Genomic DNA, 20,446 nt, shown 5'->3' on the forward strand with positions numbered 1-20,446 from the left:
CCTGAGAAATGGCCCAAGCAAGCCACTCAGTTCAAGGGCAATTGAGGATGACAATAAATGCTGGCCCAGTGACGCCCAGTACATCCACATGGGTGTTTGCTGTTTGCCTGTTAACCAATCCACAGTCATACAATGCAAGTCTCCTGTTCGCATCCTCAATAATCGAGCATTTTTCCTGCTACTGAAATCAGGTTAGGTTCCCTTATTCTCTCTCCATCCTGTGCCCAAGAAATCACTTGCTTCCCGTTTAGACAAAATATTCTCACATCTTCAAAAATGATACAAAAAGCTTCCCCATATTCCCCATAAACATAGTTTATATTGTCACAGTAGCACAGTGGTCAGCACTGTTGCATCACAACACCAGGGTCCCAGGATTCAATTCCCGGCTTGGGTCATTGTCTGTGCGGAGTCTGCACGTTCTCCCCGTGTCTGCGTGGGTTTCCTCCGGGAGCCCCGGCTTCTTCCCACCATGTCCCGAAAGACGTGCTTGTTAGGTAATTTGGACATTCTGAATTCTCCCTCCGTGTACCCGAACAGGTGCTGGAATGTGGCGACTAGGGGCTTTTCACAGTAACTTCATTGCAGTGTGAATGTAAGCCTACAATAAAGATTGTTATATTTGTACAATGTAGATGCATCTGGTGACTTTGACTCAAGTCAAGGACAAGATTGGAAGATTTATTCATTTTATTTATAAACATAAGTCAACACAAAATTGCATGGATTTTTTTTCTTTTATAGATTTTTTTTGAAAAATATTTAACCTGACATCCATCGGTTCCACAAAGCCAAGAGTAAATCACACAGATTTTGATTTTACATCTTTGAAACTCCTTAATGTCCTGTACATTTAAAATACATGCATGCCTTCACTTATTTACCCTCATTTTAGAAAATAAAAGCCTTTTCCAAAAAAAAGCCCATCCAACAGAAACACAATGGGAATGCAGACAGCAAATAAATGCGGAGATAATTTACTGCAATGTGGAAATTCTTACATGATAGATCCATCAAAGTTCCAAGACAGATACATTTTGAGTAGAATACTTGTATATAAACCATCATAATTGTGCTCATAAAGCAATATGAACACAAAGGCAAAGTTGGCTTCTTTGCAACATCCACCAACTCAGTAGATTGATAAATAAATGAAAAGTTTTGAAGCACTAATACACATTCGGTATAATACACCATGCATTCCCTGATCTACTGTACATGCTTAATTCACGAGAAAATAAATTTATGGTTGTTTAATCGAGTTGTCACCCCATTTACAGTCGAAATGTGATAAAAGTTTTAAATTTCAAGTGAGTCACTTCTTTTTTTTTAAAAAACGGTCAGAGTGCATCAAACAAAGATTTAATTTTCTCGTTCGCGTGGAGCGTCTAAGTTGTAGCATTGAGCAGGTTCTTTCTCTTCTACGTGTAGCAACATTTTTGCATCACTTGAGAGTTTTCTCAAATAGGCATGGGCTTTCCAGCTATTTAAGAAAAAAAGACAATGCAACAGGTCAAGGCCAGTGAATGTCAACAATCATTAGTTTTTAATCACCAGAGGGGAAAATAAAACACACCCATTCTTGAAATAGCCAGCATTCTTTGCACTTTGTCAAATGGTCAACAAGCTACACAAAATACTTTGCAACTTATCACTGGAGGATTTCAATGCTGGTTTGTGAAGTATGCTCATGGCACCATTCAACTGTACTATAATAACAAAGAAATCGGTATGTGCATTCAATTCAGATTCAAAAGCCATAGAATCTCGACAGTACAGAAGGAAGCCATTCAGCCCATCGAGCCTGCACCGACCCTTCGAATGAGTACTCTACCCATACCCATCAACCATGCATAGGTTACGGGGATCAGGGAGAAAGATTAATCCCTGGGATGAGGGGGAATGTCCTATGATGAGAGGCTAAGTGAATATTCTCTGGAATATAGAACAATGAGAGGCATAGAACATAGAACAGTACAGCACAGAACAGGCCCTTCGGCCCTCAATGTTGTGCCGAGCCATGATCACCCTACTCAAACCCACGTATCCACCCTATACCCGTAACCCAACAACCCCCCCCTTAACCTTACTTTAATTAGGACACTACGGGCAATTTAGCATGGCCAATCCACCTAACCCGCACATCTTTGGACTGTGGGAGGAAACCGGAGCACCCGGAGGAAACCCACGCACACAGGGGGAGGACGTGCAGACTCCACACAGACAGTGACCCAGCCGGGAATCGAACCTGGGACCCTGGAGCTGTGAAGCATTTATGCTAACCACCATGCTACCCTGCTGCCCAATCTCAGAGTCTGATAATTTTTTGAGGGGGGCTTGATAGGGTGGACGTGGAGAGACTGTTTCGGCCCGTTTGGGGAGTCTAAACCAAGGTACCTCGGGAAATCTGCACATTACAGTGAGACAAGCTGTCTCGCTTTAAAATGCAGATTTGCCAAAAAGTGATCCTGCCCACAATGGGCGGGATTTACATAGCAACGTCTCTCGTGATTGCTTTCGATCTCCTCAGGCGTTCAAGCCGGGTATATCCCATGGTGCGGTCTCTCGGCTTTTATCTACCATGTTGTGCCGCAGCGAGCTGCTTTTCTGGCACAGCGTGGTCGTTGGAATGCGCCCTTCATTAAAAACGTGCCACAAGGGGTAACATGGTGCTGCCTCACGGTGCCGAGGACCCAGGTTTGATCATGGCCCCAGGTCACTGTCCGTGTGGAGTTTGCACATTCTTCCCGTGTCTGTGTGGGTCTCACCCCCACAACCTACAAATGTGCAGGGTAGGTGGATTGGCCACGCTAAATTGCCCCTTAACTGGAAAAAAAGAATTGGGCACTTTAAATTTATGGAAATAATTAAATATATAACACGCCACAAGTCCATGAGGGTGTAAGCATTCTGGAGCAGTGCCTCCCAGGAGTGTGCAGTCCTGGGTAAAACAAGCATTTTGTTGCTCTTGTCCTTCCGGATGACCTACATGTCTGAGGTGGGATTTTCTGTTCTCACAAAAGGTGAAGACGGCACAAAGGAACCGGCTGATCTCTGTACCTGATGTGCACAGTGCCCTCTCCTACTGTGAACCCAATTGGAGCGACATCATGAGGACCAAGCAGGCTCACCTGTCACATTAATTGTCAGCGAACGTGACATGGGTCCTGAAGGTCAGCCAATTGGCAAAAGTGGGTCCCGGGGAGAAAAACATTTGAAAAACACTGGAAAAGTGCTTAAACTGGATAAATAAAACTACAAAGCTGAACAACTCTATGGACTGATCCACATCTGTGGGCAGCACGGTAGCATAGTGGTTAGCACAAATGCTTCACAGCTCCAGGGTCCCAGGTTCGATTCCCGGCTTGGGTCACTGTGCGGAGTCTGCACATCCTCCCTGTGTGTGTGTGGGTTTCCTCCGGGTGCTCCGGTTTCTTCCCACAGTCCAAAGATGTGCAGGTTAGGTGGATTGGCCATGCTAAATTGCCCATAGGTTCCAAATTGCCCTTAGTGTTAGGTGGGGTTACTGGGTTCTGGGGATAGGGTGGAGGTGTGGGCTTGGGTAGGGTGCTCTTTCCAAGAGCCGGTACAGACTCGATGGGCCAAATGGCCTCCTTCTGCACTGTAAATTCTATGAAACATTCAACCCCATTTCACACCGTGTCCTCTACACAAAGTTTGAACTCATGAAATAATTGCCTGCGAGAGAACAGATGGTACATTATAATTGTAACGTGTTCTGCAAGAGACCTTTCTGATTCATCTCTCTACTGCCAGCGCCCTCCTACATTTCAGAAGCTCACTCTCTTACAAAAGTGATTAGACTTTGCAAGCACTCATGGTCCATAACACACTTTGGGATGTCCTGTGGGCATGAATCATGAGATGTAAATAGAAGTCTCTTTTCTTTTTCAAGCACCCACTGTTCTGTCACGTGTTTGCGGTTTGTCTATTTCCCCCCCCAAGTGAGCTTCTCAAGACTGTTGTTTGTAAAATCCATCATTTATTTCCAGCTCCACGTAGATCTTAGGAACTCTGAACGAGGTTGGACGCCAGCTCGCTCCAGATCTGTCACTTAGCCACCTGTCATTACATCGTAGTTACGTCAGCCTCCGGTTTCTCGGGTGCTGACCCTGTACTCCGCACGCACCGCAACTAAATCAATCCCAACTGACTTTAGTTCTGTTTTTGCAGGCAGCATTAGCTGCAAAGGGGAGGGCGGAGCCAATGGGAACTGAAATGGGGAGGTCAGCCAAAAAAAGGCCAGTACAAAAAAAAGGAGAGAGATTTAGAAAAAAAAAAGTTTATCCTAGATTTTGCTGATTACAGCAGGCAGAGCCTGCACTGGCAGGGTTCATTCTGGATTGGCAATATTCCAGCTTAGCTTCCATGAACACGTGCAAGGTTAATGATCATCTCTCAGCAGATTCAGGCACGCAGCGCTTGAGCATCTACTTACCTTTGAAGTGGGTGTAGCAGGTATTACAGTAGAGTCTCTTATCCCGTACTCGGACCTCTGCTCCAGACTCTTTACCCCCGAGGTCAATGCTGCATGAGGTGCACTATGCATGAAAACAAGACTGCCGAGTTAGATTTTCCCAGGTATCAAACAACTGTTGAAATTTAAGGACAGGAATGAAGTCAAGAAGAGACAGCATTTCTTTTTATTGTTCCGCTCAGCTTGAACTTAATGCTTTACATAGTCAGCACTGAACGAGGGAGGAGTAATTGGCCGTGTAGCAAAGATGGATTGTGGGTTCCCGCTACACACATGCTGTAAACACTAAGTCGCCAGCTGACTGGTGACAGGACATCAAATGGTTCAGTTACTCAAAGCGTGACTGCTTCCCTCCTGGTTATCCAACAGCCTTGGTGGGTGGGGGGTGGGGAGGGGACGGTTTCCTAGGAGTGGGCTCGCTGCCACCCACTCTTGAGGAGGCATCTTGAAGTTTGAGGAATCCAACACTCAGGGTACAAGAAGCAAATAATTTAAAGGTACTTTTTACTGTAGAGAGATGAAAGCTGTTTGGAAAAAAAACCCCCAAATTCTCAATTTTGGTAAGGGGGAGCAGGACCAAGAAGGGACAGTTATACAAAAACAGGGATTCTTCTTGCGATCAAGCTTAATACCATCAGTAAAGGTTTGCAAACAAATAATGCATTCTGGCATTTTTTATTAAGACACGATGGGTCTTGTGAGGAAAAATTACAATATTATGGAAGGAGAGACAGATAAAATTGGGCCGAATCCAATGACATTTAACGAGGTTCGAACAAAATAATTGCTCGTGTCAAGCTAAAGTAGTCTTGCAAAAGTCATGCTGTTTCTTTGGTGACTGCATGTCAGTGATGTATGAAAGAAGCCATATAGTTGACTCACTCTGCACTGGGAAGTGAAGAAGCAATGTGTTAATGAAGGCGAGAATGTAAACATTAGTATGGAGTAAGACACCGACATTAGTCGAAACAAACAGAAAATCCACCGGTGACAAATTAATTCCAGGGTACAGATTTGTGCAGGTATAAACCTTAAATGGTGATGAAACCTTCCATTTTAGCTGAAAATCAAACACTGTCAATTTAGGGTACAAGCACAAGCAGGAAGGTGTGAAATATGCCAATCTGAAACAGAATCGAAGCTATGATTATAAAATATTGTGATCAGCTGCCCTGGGTTAGTATGCACTAGATGCTTCCATACCAGCTGCAGAAGCCATGCAGAATTCAAATCCAAACAAAAAATGATGTGTTGCAAAAATATTTATTTTTCTTGCAAATCATCTTGCAATAATTACTGTATATCTTTGAGCAAAATGTCTGCATGGGTTCAAAATGTTAATACCAAGGCCACTGGTAGGGTTCCAAGCAAGCATGCACGTCTTTAGCAGACATCCCTCATCATTGCTTCGCCTCCCTCATAGCTAGTCCCTAGCCTCACCTTAAAACAATGTAAATGATAACAAAGACCAAGAGACTCGATGATCATTGCAGCTCCTTTGCCCAGAGCGTTATCACAGTATGAACAGATCTTCTTTCCACTTATTGACCTGGATGCAGAACAAAAAGGGGACCAACTATATAAATGCTACACAGGCACGAGAATTACGATACCGACCCTGTGGGGTGCACAAGCCATCAATCTGTTGGATCTGAGAGATCAGGTCAAGCGTCGAGGTAAAAGCCCAACAGTGAAATTAGGTTCATTGTGCTGGGCCTGTGGAACTGTGACTCCTTGTGCTGGGCCTGTGGAACTGTTAAGTGGCAGACCTTCATCCAACGGCATCGGAGGACCTCAACACATCGTGAGTCGATGGTACAGGACAAAAGCTTTACTACACGGCAAACCAACAATGTGCCCTGCGCAAAGAAAATCTGATCGCCAAAAAAGCAGGAGCTCGAAGTAAAACTTGGAGAGGCTACTCCGACACGTTTTAAAGACAGATAATTGAAAATACGGATGCCTTTGGAGTATTTTCGGATGCACAGGAAAATTTCATTTTGATTCCTGAACATTTTTTTAAAACAATATGACTGATTTTCAGAAGCACTACAACATGTTCATATTCCAACACAGTACTCTATTATTCAGAGTGAAGCTTTATCACATATTTATAAGAAAAGAATGTGCTGCAGCATAGTGCAATATTAACAAGATAGCTGTGGATTTCGCTTCGCACAACGTTTACCGGTGTCTCTCTGTTAGCACGACTTGCTAATCTCTAATTAAATGCAGATGTTTTTCAGGCAGCATTCCTGCAGTGTGGGACCTCTACTCAGGGGACCTTCAGCACTGTGAAATGTGTCTGCCAACCAGAGAGTCAGAGTGGATTTGTCAATGGTATCACGTCTGCTTCAGCACCGTGAAATGTGTCTGCCAACCAGAGAGTCAGAGTGGATTTGTCAATGGTATCACGTCTGACAAACTTGATTACATTTTTTGGGAGAGATGATTAAAGAAGTGGACAAGAGAATATCTTTGGATAATATGTATATGGACTACCAAAAGGTGCTTGATAAAGTCCCTCATCTGAGATGGTTTGCTGAATTTGAAGCTCATGGAACTGAAGGCAAGTTAGACATAGAATTTATAGTGCAGAAGGAGGCCATTTGGCCCATCAAGTCTGCACCAACCCTTGGAAAGAGCACTCCACACCTTCACCCTATCCCCGTAATCCAGTAACCTCACCTAACCTTTTTGGACACTAAGGGCAATTTAGCGTGGTCAGTCCACCTAACCTGCACACCTTTGGACTGAGAAGGGAAACTGGAGCACCCGGGCGAAACCCATTCAGACAAGGGGAGAACTTGCAGACTCCGTACACACAGTGACCCATGCTGGGAATTGAACCGGCGACCCTGGAGCTGTGAAGCAACGGTGCTAACCACTGTGCTACCATGGTGCCCTTCAAAATATCAGTTGGGATGTTGGCTCGGCAGAAGGAGAGAGAGGAGTGACAATGGGCAGGAATTCAAATTGATAGAACAGGACTTGTGGTGTTGTGCAAGGATCTATGTTGGTCCTCACTGCTCACCATACATATTAACATCTTAGATGAAGCAGTAGAAAGCCACAAATCCACATTTGATGATGACGCAAAGGTGGGTGGCATTTTGCACAGCGTGAACATATTTTTTCCTTTTTTAGAAATAAATTTAGCGTACCCAATTCATTTATTCCAATTAAGGGGCAATTTAGTGTGGCCAATTCACCTCCCCTGCACATCTTTGGGTTGTGGGGGCGAAACCCACGCAGACACAGGGAGAACGTGCAAACTTCACATGGACAGTGACCCAAAGTCGGGATCGAACCTGGGACGTTCACATGGACAGTGACCCAGAGTCAGGATCAAACCTGGGACCTTGGTGCTGTGAGGCAGCAGTGCTAACCCACTGCGCCACTGTGCTGCCCTCGCACAGCGTGTACATGCAGTGTGGAATTACAAAAGACACAATAATAGATTGAAGTGCGGCAAGTAGATTTCAATGTAGGTCAGTGAAGCCATCCACTGTGGACCTTCAAAGGACAGAACAGGGTGGTTTCTAACTGGCAAAACCGTGAGACTGTGGAGGTCCAATGAGACTATAGGCCCAGGTACATCATTACAATGTAGAGCACAGGTTCAGAAAATAATGAGAAGGGCTAATGGAATGCTGCCCTTTAGATATAGAGGAAGCTCTGCTTAAGCTAAAGATAATCACAACTCAACCTCATTTGGCGTTAAGAGCAGATCTGGGCAGCACATCCTTAGGAAGAATATACTGGCTTTGGAGGAAGTGCAGCATAGATTTACTAGAATGAAACCTGTACTCCCAAGGGTTAAAACAGGAGGAGATCTCACAAACACTATTTCCTGGAATTTAGTGGGTGATTTGATTCAGGTTTTCAAGATATCATAGAATTTACAGTGCAGAAGGAGGCCATTCGGCCCATCGAGTCTGCACCGGCTCTTGGAAAGAGCACCCTACCTAAGGTCAACACCTCCACCCTATCCCCATAACTCAGTAACCCCACCCAACACTAAGGGCAATTTTGGACACTACGGGCAATTTAGCATGGCCAATCCACCTAACCTGCACATCTTTGGACTGTGGGAGGAAACCGGAGCACCCGGAGGAAACCCACCCACACACGGGGAGGATGTGCAGACTCCGCACAGACAGTGACCCAAGCCGGAATCGAACCTGGGACCCTGGAGCTGTGAAGCAATTGTGCCATCCACAATGCTACCGTGCTGCCCATATGAAGGGGAACAAATGCAGTCGACTGGAAGAAACTCTTTCTAATGGTTGAAGCGTCCAGGGCACAGCCTAAACATTAGAGTCAGACATTTCAGCAACGAAATTAGGGACCACGTCGTCACACATTACGCCAGAAGTTTCAAACTCTTGCGGAAATGGTAATTCTTAACTTTAAAACTAAGATTGCTAGATGTTTTTTAAATGACTGGATTAAGGGATATGGGGCAACGGTGAGTTTATGGGCGTAGGCTGGTTTAGCACAGTGGGCTAAACAGCTGGCCACAGTCTATCATTTTCCATTCAAATCTTGGATGGCGGCTCAAAATGGAGAACATGCTAACAAGGGGACACGTGAAATTGACAAACAGACAGAAACGTTTCATCTATTCACGATGGTGAGAATTTGGAAAGCACCCGAACTGTTAAATAAAACGGTGTTAAGATATGATAACCATCAGTGAACTATTGCAAAAGAGAATTTTCCATTAAATAGCTTATTGAATTGTACACAAGTTAACAGCGCATACATTTTCATCCAAATGATCAGGTACCTGTTGCTTTGAGTTATCTGGGGCAGAGTAGGTGGTGCAACAGAAGGGTTCTTCGTCCATGATGCTGTTCTCAATGATCCAGTGGATTGAGGTGGAAGTGTTGATGATGGAGTGCGCATGTAGGATCGGTTGGAAGTGGAGACTGGGTAATGAACGGATTCTTTTCCCGAGGAATACATCGTCTCAGAAGTTGATCCCCAATTGTTTGCCTTTGGGAAATCCAAGTTATCCAAGGATTCACCCCTGAAAGGAGGGAATCCATAACACAGCGTGGTTCAATATTTCTGGTCGCACAATGTTATTTTTGAACTCACTGGGACCAAACTAGCTTCCACTGTATCAAATCACCAAACAGTATAATTACAAATATCCCACAATAAACTATAGGAAAAGCGGAGTTTCGGGTGCCCTTGAGTAATGAATCTGTGGAGAGCGAGTGATCTGCAAACGTTCATCAATCTCGCTCCTCCCTCTCATGTATCGCAGACATTTTGTACAGCATTGGTGAAGAATGGTTCACATGAATGCAACTCAAATGCCTCCATCAAAACATTTGGTGGTATTTTTTGTACCCGCAATTTTAAAGTGGCAAAAGACGGCTTTGCTCTTTGTATCTTCTACCATAGAGCTTTGCTCGTACCTTGCTGTTTTCATGCTTATTTTAATTCCAAACGTGCTCGTTCCTCCTAAAGGTAAGAGACAGCCTGTGTTTCATGCATCCAATAAAGCTTTTTTTCACCCGAACACCCCACCAAGGACAGCAAAGCAAGACAATGTTAGATATTTGGAAGTGTAATGTTTTACATTTGGAGAAAAAGAGGACATTGTTGCACTAAAAAGAGATCACCTGAATTTATTTCTATATGATGCTTGCTACATGGAGTGCGTGTGAAATGAAATTATAACCTTGATTTGCCAAGTTGATAATTGCTACCACTGATTATTGGCTGGGGCCCTGTCTCACAGATCAAAGTGTTTGGGCTGCATTGGTTTAAACCATTCCATCCAATCACAGACATCCTGGGAGTCTATTTCCGGCACATTTGGCAGCTGTATTTGTGTGTGCAAACAATGCTTTGTTATTGAATCCTGTGAAGGGCTGATGATCTAAACACCGCTACGAGAAATAAAGCTTTAAAACTCTTTGTTCGGAGATAACTTCAAAGGCACTGAGCTATTTCTCGCACAGTATTGCATGGAAACGGCAATTAGTGCAAAAACTGGCATGGAGAATGAGCCGAAGGCTTTATGACAGTAAACAACCACAAAAAAAAATGCAATTGTCTGCATTTGGAGGAAACATGGGACTTAGGAGCAGGATTCGACTATCTGGTCCTTTAAGCCTTCTCCCTCATTCGCAAAGATCGGTTGTGGTCTAAACATCTCACTTTCGTGTCTGCTCCTCATTGGCCATGACTCCCTTGTCACGTCAAAATTCCCTCCAACTCCATAGCTTATTCCCTGTTTTCCACCCCTCATGTCCTTTGATCCCTTTAGCCTCAACAGCTAGATCTAATTCATTCTTGAAAACATACTGGGCTGATTCCGCGTTCCTGAGTCTAAGTGCTGGATCCAACGGAGGATCCGTGGAGTTCTGCTTCAGAAAAATTGGCGCCACGTCCGCACCAATTCCGCTACCCGTCAAGGGCTAGCACAGGCGCTGCGCGGAACAGCCTCAGAACACATGGAAAATTGTGGGGGGGAAATAACCAGTTCCGTGATGGGCATGCGGAGAGCTGACGAGCTGAAGCCACGAATACATTCTACAACCCCCCCCCCCCCCCCTCAACCACCCTACCCCACCCCCACACCCCCCCCCCCCCCCCCCCCCCCCCCACACACACACACACACACACACACACACACACACACACGAGTTGTGCTGGACTACATCCCTGTCCATTCCGACCCTACAATCCACCTCCTAGCCACCCCCCACTACTTTCCCCCCTCCCCCACCCAGAAGCCCACGGCCAGCGTCACGACTGTTGGCAAAATAAGGTGGTGTTGGACACTGTCCATACGCCCTCTCTCTCTCTCTCTCCGCAGCCACCATGCCAGGTTCACAACTATCGAGAGCACACGTAGACCGCACCGTTGGGAACTCGGGCCATCGGAGGCGGAGCATCGCAACTAACGAGATGCCCACTAACGAGATGCGAGCGCGGGTGCAACTACACACACGCCGTGCGCTGCAATGACGCCTTTTTGGAGGGGGCGGAGCATCGCAATTTTGGCGTCGGGCGCTGTTCTCCACCCGATCGCCGTTCCCGATTTCGGTGTCGGACAACGGAGAATCCAACCCATACTGTTTTGCCCTGGGCTACATTCTGGCCAGTGAATTCCATAGGCGCACCACTCTCTGAGCATGCATAATCACAGGAGTAGGATTGCTAACATACGGGTTGGACGGCAGATCGGGTTTTACTGCGGCGGCTGCATTGATGTGGCTCATACCTTCTCATTGATTCATATGTGCTCGGTCCGTTCTTGTGAGCAACACTGGCACTTCGCTGTCTGATCCAGCTATTGTCATTCAGGAGCTGGGTCTTTCGCCGCATCTCTTGCAGGATTTTCTGCCGCTCTTGCTCGGCAGGCGAGGCTTTTGAGTCCTTCTGTTCTGAGGTTTTTCGTTGCGACTCGCCCTTAATCCAGGAGTCGTCTGAAACTTTGCTCTTCGCATCGCCTAAGTAAGAAAACAAATAATAACCCAGGGCCTAAATATTTTGCCACTGCGCTCCAATTAGTCTAAAGTCACCAGAAGGGCACAATTTTTTTTTTCACCCCAGCTGATGGTTTATAATTGAATACTCTTAAGGTGCGGTTCTGGCAACTGCGCGGGAATGGGATTTAGGACAATCAAACACAAGCTCATCACCAATACTGAACTACATTTACATAATATTGTGCATATGAATCAGCCGAATCGGGTCTTCAAAATAATTATGTCATCATAGATCATGTGAATCATTGCCGAGCATTCATTACGGACTTAACGAGCAACAGTGGCGCACACGTTATTTAAATTTTCAAATCAGCACAGTCAAAAATAATCACTCAATTCCAGATTGATTTAGAAACGTCTGTTCCATTATTAGATTGCAGGGCAGGATGGATTTTGGGGGGCGGGGGGGGGGGGGGGGGGGGGGGGGCATAATTGTGATAGAGCGATCAGCCAGCTAATGCAAACAAGTAGTACACTTCGTGTCTAAAATACTGGCCATTCAAAAATCAGCGCAGTGCTGCATCAGCCCATTCAGCAGCTGCCATGCACATCAAGGGAAGCTCCAACGGATTAGCATGCAACCGAGATAATTAATTCGAGAGTCATTTCCATTTTGAAGTCAAGCACAGTGCATCTTTTAAGAACAAATTACTTCAAGATGGAAGTGGCCACTTAAAGTGAGGCCGAAAGTGTGTTAATTAGTCTGATTGCTGGAATGGTAGAAAAATTATGATAAAAGGTCGGCTGCTGATTCCAGGGCGTTTTCCCCACCTCTCTCTGGGTCAGCATATTTCATCTGATTAAGGATTTTCAGCCTCTCAGTTTCCAAGTCAACTCGCGCCGTGTCCGCTGTCCTCCCAAGGCGCCTGCGTAGTTGCTCTTCCGCTAGAAGCCACTGGGCCACACCACCCACTGGTCTCACATTTACACCTAAATACATGTTTAAATAGGCACACAGCAGGCCATTAGCTCTCATGCAAGGATAATGCTTTCAGTGTGTGCGTGTTCAAACAAAAGGTTAAAGACAAAAGTCAAGAAAAGCCCGAATTTTGTTTCAAACACCTATTCCCATCTATCAGCCACACACATGAACTGTAATGACATTTATTGGCACTTGGTTACATAACTCTCGTGCTACCCAAGCATATCTTTCGCGGAAAGAGAATCTGAATCTGATAGGAGCTGATTTAGCTCACTGAGCTAAATCGCTGGCTTTTAAAGCAGACCAAGCAGGCCAGCAGCACGGTTCGATTCCCGTACCAGCCTCCCTGGACAGGCGCCGGAATGTGGCGACTAGGGGCTTTTCACAGTAACTTCATTGAAGCCTACTCGTGACAATAAGCTATTTTCTATTTCTATGATACCCAAATAAATGTGCACTGACTGGATTCCTCAAGAGTGATGTTTGCACCAGGCTGGGGTTTATTAATTGGAATACTTTTAAATTTAAGCTGCATTGCATTCAATTTCTTTCTGAGGTTACCAAGGAGAGAGTCGCAGGCACCCTTAGTATCTCGGTAACTGTTGGAATTACATAGCTGCCGAACCATATTTTACTCTTATGATTGCTACTTTTCAGAGCTAGATTCGGAACATGTAAGCAATATTTATTGAATAATTGGAACCGTGATCCTAGAATCATAGAACTCCCCTACCGCAGAAGGAGGCCATTCAGCCCATCGAGTCTGCACCGTTCCTCCGAAAGAGCACCCAACACAGGGTCCACTTCCCTATCCACCCTCCCAAGGGCAGCACGGTAGCATTGTGGTTAGCACTGTCACAACGCCAGGGGGGTCCCAGGTTCGATTCCCCGCTGGGTCACTGTCTGTGCAAAGTCTGCACGTTCTCCCCGTGTCTGCGTGGGTTTCCTTGGGTGCTCCGGTTTCCTCTCACAGTCCAAAGACGTGCAGGTTAGGTGGCTTGGCCATGCTAAATTGCCCTTAGAATGCAAAAAAAAAGGTTAAGAGGGGTTATTGGGTTGGGGGATAGGGTGGAAGTAAGGGCTTAAGTGGGTCAGTGCAGACTCGATAGGCCGAATAGCCTCCTTCTGCACAATGTTCTATCCCTGCAATCCTGCAACCTAACCTGTACATCCCTGGACACTAAGGGGCATATGGTCAGCTCATTTGAGATTCAGTCATTGACCAGTTCAAGTAACTAGTTAAAAGACAATTCAAATTGGCTTTATTCCACAATTGAAGCAAGAGCAACTTACCACGTCCTTGTGCAGACACTAGTTCATCAAGTTCAGAGGCTGATCTGGACTTGGCCCTATAATCACAATGGCATTTCAGGCTGGTTATTACATGCAGTGTGAGCAGAGTTTCTGTGTGACCACTCATTTCTTAACAGCAGATTCCAGAAAGACGAGCATATCACAACAAATCTGAATGATTCCAATCACTAACGAGCATTTGATGGAACAATTTAGCTGACAGGGAACACCAACGGAAGATCAGCAGATAGTGAAAACCCCAAGGACCATTAACATGCCCTCCCACAAGTACACCAGAGGTATGACCGAGATAATGAAATCTGCTGGACCAGCTCATTGAGGCTTAAAGGCACCACAATTAAATAGTTATCATCCTATTTATATGAGCGGGATTTAAGTATGGACATTTATGGACTATAAAGAAAAAAAGGCAATATATGTTTTTTCTTTTATTCGCTCATGGGATGAAGGAATCGCAGACTACGCCAGCATTTGTCCTCCTTCGCTAATTGTCCTTGAGGAGGCATTAGGAATCAACCACATTGCTGTGGATCTAGAATCACAAGTAGGCCAGACCAGGTAAGGAGGGCAGATTTCTTTCCCTAAAGGACGTTCGTTAACCAGCGGGGGCTTTGCATCAATTGACAATAGTCATCAATTGATTTGATTTGATTTATTGTCACATGTACCAAAGTACAGTGAAAAGTATTTTTCTGCGGCCGGGGAACGTACACAGTAGACACAAGAACAATCAACAGAGAGCACTGACAAATGGTGCTTCGACAAAACAGTGATTCGTTACAGTGCGGAACAAGGGGCCAAACAAAGCAAATACATGAGCAAGAGCAGCATAGGGCGTTGTGAATAGTGTTCATACAGGGAACAGATCAGTTCGAGGGGGAGTCGTTGAGGAGTCGTGTAGCTGTGGGGAAGAAGCTGTTCCTATGTCTGGATGTGCGGGTCTTCAGACCTCTGTACCTTCTGCCTGATGGAAGGGTCTGGAAGAAGGCAATGCCTGAGTGGGAGGGGCCTCTGATAATGCTGCCTGCTTTCCTGAGGCAGCTTGAGGTGTATACAGAATCAATATGGGGGTGGAAAGTCTATGTGACTCATTAGACTTTACATTCCAGATTTTTTGATTGAATTCATATGTGAATGCAACCTTTATGATAAGTATTGTGATTTTTAAACTAATTAATTCACTTTAATTTGGAGAACATTTCTTGTCCTCTTTAAAATGAACACAATCATGAAATGATTGCCAATTTTCAGAGTACAGTAGGAAGTCTTACAACACCAGGTTAAAGTCCAACAGGTTTGATTCAAACACGAGCTTTCGGAGCGCAGCTCCTTCCTCAGGTGAATGGCGAGGTATGTTCCAGAAACATTTATATAGTGTCAGAGTTAGAATGTAATGCATTTAACAGATCACAGCAATGGGGAATGGAGATGCAGACATCTCTGGTACTGCAAGCTAACTCACTAAACTCAATAGTTTAAAATCTTACCACTGGGGTTGGAATTGTTCAGCTCTTTCAGCCTCTTCAAACCGTGCTCTCTCTTCTGCTTGTTGTCTCCGCCTTTGCTCTTCTTTAAGCTGCTCCTGCTCGAGATGCCATTGCTCTTGCTGTTCACGTTCTCTCTTTTCCTGCAGTATTCTCTCTTGTTCAAGACGACGTCGTCGTTCTTCTTCTTCTTCTGCTTGACGCCTTCTTTCTTCTTGTAATCGTAGTTCCTCTTGCTTTCTGGCCTCATCATATTCCCTTTGCTGCCAATCCTCTTCCTCCCCCAGTTCCTCTAACTCTTCCTCAGAGTCTTCCTGTTTGTTCCAAGATGTAATCCACTTTCGAGAAGTGTACTGATTCTTCGACTCAAAAGGCCCATCCACTGTATTTGAAGGTGATTGCGGAGTGTTTGTTTCTTGTAGTATCTTGCGCTCCTTTTAAAATTAAAATGAAACGCAGTTTAAAAGAAAGACAAAAGGTACTGACGAGGAACTTTATTCAAATGTACAGAGAGTAGGGAGGGAAATATGGGGGAGTGGCTGGTGTGTGAGGATTTTTAAGTGCTTACTCCCAAGGAAAGTATCCCGTTCTTTCTCCTTTACCACCCACTCCCCTCCCTTCCCCTCCCCCCGCCCACCACCTTGCCCCCTCCACCACGATAAAATAACATCCCCAAGCTGTCCCCTCGAGGTCACATTGGAGAATGACTCGACAGTGGGCAAATCCTCCAGTAACTCATTCAAGTAACCATTCTTCACGAAGGATGGGCCATTTCAGTAAGCTTTTTCACTGTGAGAGGCATCACAGCAGAACACCTGAAATCCATACACAGCCCTTCTGGTACAGACTGCTGGGTAGAACAGAATAGAATAGAATAGAAAAGCAAGAATTTCCCCTCCTGCCTTCCCTGGAACCGATACGAGAATATTGAAATCAGCTGTGGTTTGCCCACCATTTCAAATGCTGAAATCCACATTGGAACATGGATCAAACCAGGACCACTGTGTTCATTTTGTTTCATACAATTCATGTTTTACCAGAGAACCCTGGCGAGGTAGATTACATCAATTCACTGTCTATATAATAATTGTTCAGTATGGTCAGATATCTCAAACAGACTAATTTTAAGACTATTTCGCCCTCGTCTTTTGGAAGTCCTATTTTAAACAAATTATTTTGATTAGCTGCCATTAGGATGTAGGATCTTATCGCTCTTGGCGACACAAATGCTCCCATTGCTGGCAAAAATATCTCCTGACTGTGTCTTCCACTGCCAATGGTAATTATTGTATTATTTTAAAGGTATATTTCAATGGTGCTGCAGCGATAGCCACACGCATGGAGCCACACGCATGGAGCCACACGCATGGAGCCACACGCATGGAGCCACACGCATGGAGCCACACGCATGGAGCCACACGCATGGAGCAAAAGGGCATAGTCAAAGTGGAGCTTAAAAGCACAACTGCTTTCACATGAACCCCATTTTATTTAACCAAACATTAAATAAGCAGAATATTGCAGATCATGAGAGAGGAACTGGAAGCTGGTAAAGCTGCACAGGTTTGCCAGCATCTGGCAGGGTAGATACAGAGTTCACATTTGGAGGCATAGACCCTTCCTCAGTTCCAATGAAGGGTCCATGGCTCAAAACAAACTGGTTCCTCACCCGATAGATGCTGGCAGACTGGCTGGGCTTGTCTATCTTCCTCTCGTTATTTAACCAAAGTCCCGTCTCATCACAGAGGACGGGTGCGCTAGATTGTTTGCTGAAAGCTTGTTGATCCTTATTTTATTTCTTGAAAGATATTCAATCACTGCATACATATACACGGGAGGACACAATTAACTAGACTGCTGTCTCCAATCAAGGAAATCAGCATCTTGCAGGGCAGTTAACATAGGTTCCTCTCTGCTGCTAGCTAGTGCCTTCTTTGCCCTTGGGGGTGGTGATGAGTGTGCAAGCACTGGAACAGCAGAGTGAATAATTGACAACAGGCTAGGAGGACTACAGATACGACAGTTGGAGATAATGTGGGCAAAGGCCTCAGGTTTCTGATCGATTCCAACTGGTTTTAAAATGGAGTTGGGAGGGCCATCCTTCCCTTTGTCCAAGACACAAAATCTACCCACCCACATCGGTGGGGAGTTACCCTCCAGCACATCTCTCTCCATTTGCGCCTCACAAACAATGGAAACAGGAGCAGCTGATTGGGATCCACCACTCAATGATCAATCGTCATGGGCCCTCTCGAGGGATAATCACGAAGCATCCTGTGCAGCTACTACCAGAGCATGGCCACGCACAGGCCTCAGCAGCAACACTAAATGAAATTGAATTACATGTTTTTCCTGTAATTTGCCGGCTGGACCTAGAGATCTCCCATCCCCAACCTGACGCAACTCCAGCATCTCTTACCTCCAATATGTTCAAACAACCTCTCCCTGGGCCAAAAATACAGCCAGAATTAGAGACTTGTTTCAGGAGTTGCCAGAGGAACCCCTGCCGCCAACCATGGGTATGGAAAACACATTTATAAATAGGAGTGAAGTAAATAAGGAAGCTAAAAAAATATATAAATTTAGAGTACTCAATTCGTTTTTTCCAATTAAGAGGCAATTTTAGCCTGGCCAATCCACCTACCTTGCACATCTTTGGGTTGTGGGGGCGAAACCCACTCAAACACGGGGAGAATGTGCAAACTACACACGGACAGTCACCCAGAGCCGGGATCGAACCTGGGACCTTGGCGCCGTGAGGCTGCAGGGCTAACCCACTGCGTCACCATGCTGCCCCTAAATAAGGAAGTCATGGCGAATTTTTGTAAACCATTGGTTCAGCTTCAACTGGAGTTATGCATTCAGCTCTGGGCACTTCCCTGCAAAAAATATGCGAAGGCATTTGCGAGGTTGCAGAAAAGATTCACGAGAGTGGTTCCGGGTGAGGGACTTCAGTTATGTAGATAGACTGGGTAAATTAAGAGAAAAGCAAATTGCTACGGATGCTGAAATCTGAAACAAAAACAGAAAATGCTGGACATTCTCAGCAGATCTGAGAACATTGGGGGAGGTTGGTCTGTTCTCTTTGGAGAAGGGAAGGCCGAGAGGGGATTTGATAGAGGTCTTCAAAATCATGAGGGGTTGGGACAGACTAGATAGGGAGGAACTCTTCCCCATTAACGAAAGAATCTGCCAGCCTCTCCGAAGTCAACGGTGAATCACGTTGCTCACCTGCCCCAGGCCGTAAAATTCCACCCAAGCGGTGAGCCATTTAGGACAGATAGAGGGAGAAAATTGTTTACTCAGTGGCGTTGCAAATCTTTGGAATCCTCTTACCCTGGAAGGTTATGCATGCTCAGTCAGCGAGTGTCTTCAAGACTCAAATCAATAGATTTGAGTGGGGTGTACTGAGGGGCAGAGGGGAGGAAAAGGGAATGGGAGGTCAAGGGGGCGAGGAAGATAAGAAAGAGAATCGACTCCACCTCAAAGTGGCTGATGACTTTGTGCAAATAGAATATGACAAAAATGGAAACAGCAATTGCAATGATTGAGGAAGGATTATTGTTTCATGCTAACGTAAGGTATGAATTCCTCATGAGGAGCCTCTCTGTTTGTTTTGTATTGTAGTGAGGTTTTGCCCCGAGGGATGAAGGTGATATTCACTTTGTAAATGGCGGTACATTAATGTAAATAATGTAGGAACGGATAGTACTGGGACTACTGTCACAGACACGGTGGCAGTTTGTGATACCCGTGTTGGTGTTCTTGTAGTTTTTGGTTATCATTACTGTTTTTATATTGCTCTGCAAAGTTTTGATATGAAATGCAAAAACTCCAATAAAAATATCTTTCAAAAAAAAAAGAACAGGACATTTAAGCAGTCCAGTGGCCCGGGGCGGCATGTGGCACAGTGGTTAGCACTGGGCCTGCGGCATTGAGGACCCGGGTTCGAATCCCGGCCCTGGGTCACTGTCTGTGTGGAGTTTGCACATTCTCCCTGTGTCTGCATGGGTTTCACCCCCACAACCCAAAGATGTCAGGTTAGGTGGATTGGCCAAGCTAAATTGCCTCTTAATTGGAAAAAAAAACTCCAGTGGCCCTAAAATCAGCCTTTTGTTGTCTCTATAGATGAACGGTTAAAGAAAATAGTCCCCAGTCTGTTCCATTGCCAAGTTATAAAGCATCAAAGTGCTAGCGGGAAAAAAATTTCTTGTCTAATGATTGCTGAAGCACGGTGGCAGCTGTGTACCATCTACAAGATGCACAAAGGCTCCTCTGGGCAGCACCTTCCAAACACATGACCACTACCATCTAGATGGACAACGTCAGCAGATACCTGGGAACACCACCATCTGGAATGTTCCCCTCCAAGTCCTTCACCATCCTTATTTGAAAATACTCCTTCACTGTCGCTGGATCAAAATCTTGGAATTCCCTCCCTAACAGCACAGTGGATGTGCCTACACCTCAGGGACTGCAGCGGTTCAATGAGGCAGCTCACCATCACCTTCTCAAGGGCAATTAGGGATGGGCAATAAATGCTGGCCTAGCCAGCGAAGCCCATGCCCCATGAATGGGTAAAAGGAAAAGTTAACAGGCAGCTGTCAGTTTAGAAAAAAAAAAGTTTTTGAAAGAAAAGCCAATAGACCTTTCAACAAAAACACATTTGGTCTAAAAGTTTCAAAATATGCGCTATTCAAAAAGCACCAGA

General features: G+C 45.2%; 1 protein-coding gene across 3 annotated transcripts in view; it reads right to left on the minus strand.

The window, feature by feature from the left end:
- Nucleotides 1-675: 675 nt before the first annotated feature.
- The window catches only part of lmo7a (LIM domain 7a), a 245,725-nt gene continuing 225,954 nt past the window's right edge, over nucleotides 676-20,446 (minus strand). For all 3 annotated transcript variants that reach the window (XM_038819100.1, XM_038819099.1, XM_038819098.1), the window contains 8 exons: nucleotides 15,739-16,169; nucleotides 14,231-14,286; nucleotides 12,787-12,945; nucleotides 11,748-11,976; nucleotides 9,291-9,533; nucleotides 5,939-6,047; nucleotides 4,460-4,562; nucleotides 676-1,483 (listed from right to left, as the gene is read on the minus strand). In XM_038819100.1, coding sequence (XP_038675028.1) covers nucleotides 1,461-1,483; nucleotides 4,460-4,562; nucleotides 5,939-6,047; nucleotides 9,291-9,533; nucleotides 11,748-11,976; nucleotides 12,787-12,945; nucleotides 14,231-14,286; nucleotides 15,739-16,169 — 1,353 coding nt within the window. In that variant the 3' untranslated portion in view covers nucleotides 676-1,460. The remainder of the gene's footprint in view (nucleotides 1,484-4,459; nucleotides 4,563-5,938; nucleotides 6,048-9,290; nucleotides 9,534-11,747; nucleotides 11,977-12,786; nucleotides 12,946-14,230; nucleotides 14,287-15,738; nucleotides 16,170-20,446) is intronic.

Source organism: Scyliorhinus canicula, chromosome 14 (genome assembly GCF_902713615.1).
Source record: "Scyliorhinus canicula chromosome 14, sScyCan1.1, whole genome shotgun sequence".
Taxonomy (NCBI): Eukaryota; Metazoa; Chordata; class Chondrichthyes; order Carcharhiniformes; family Scyliorhinidae; genus Scyliorhinus; species Scyliorhinus canicula.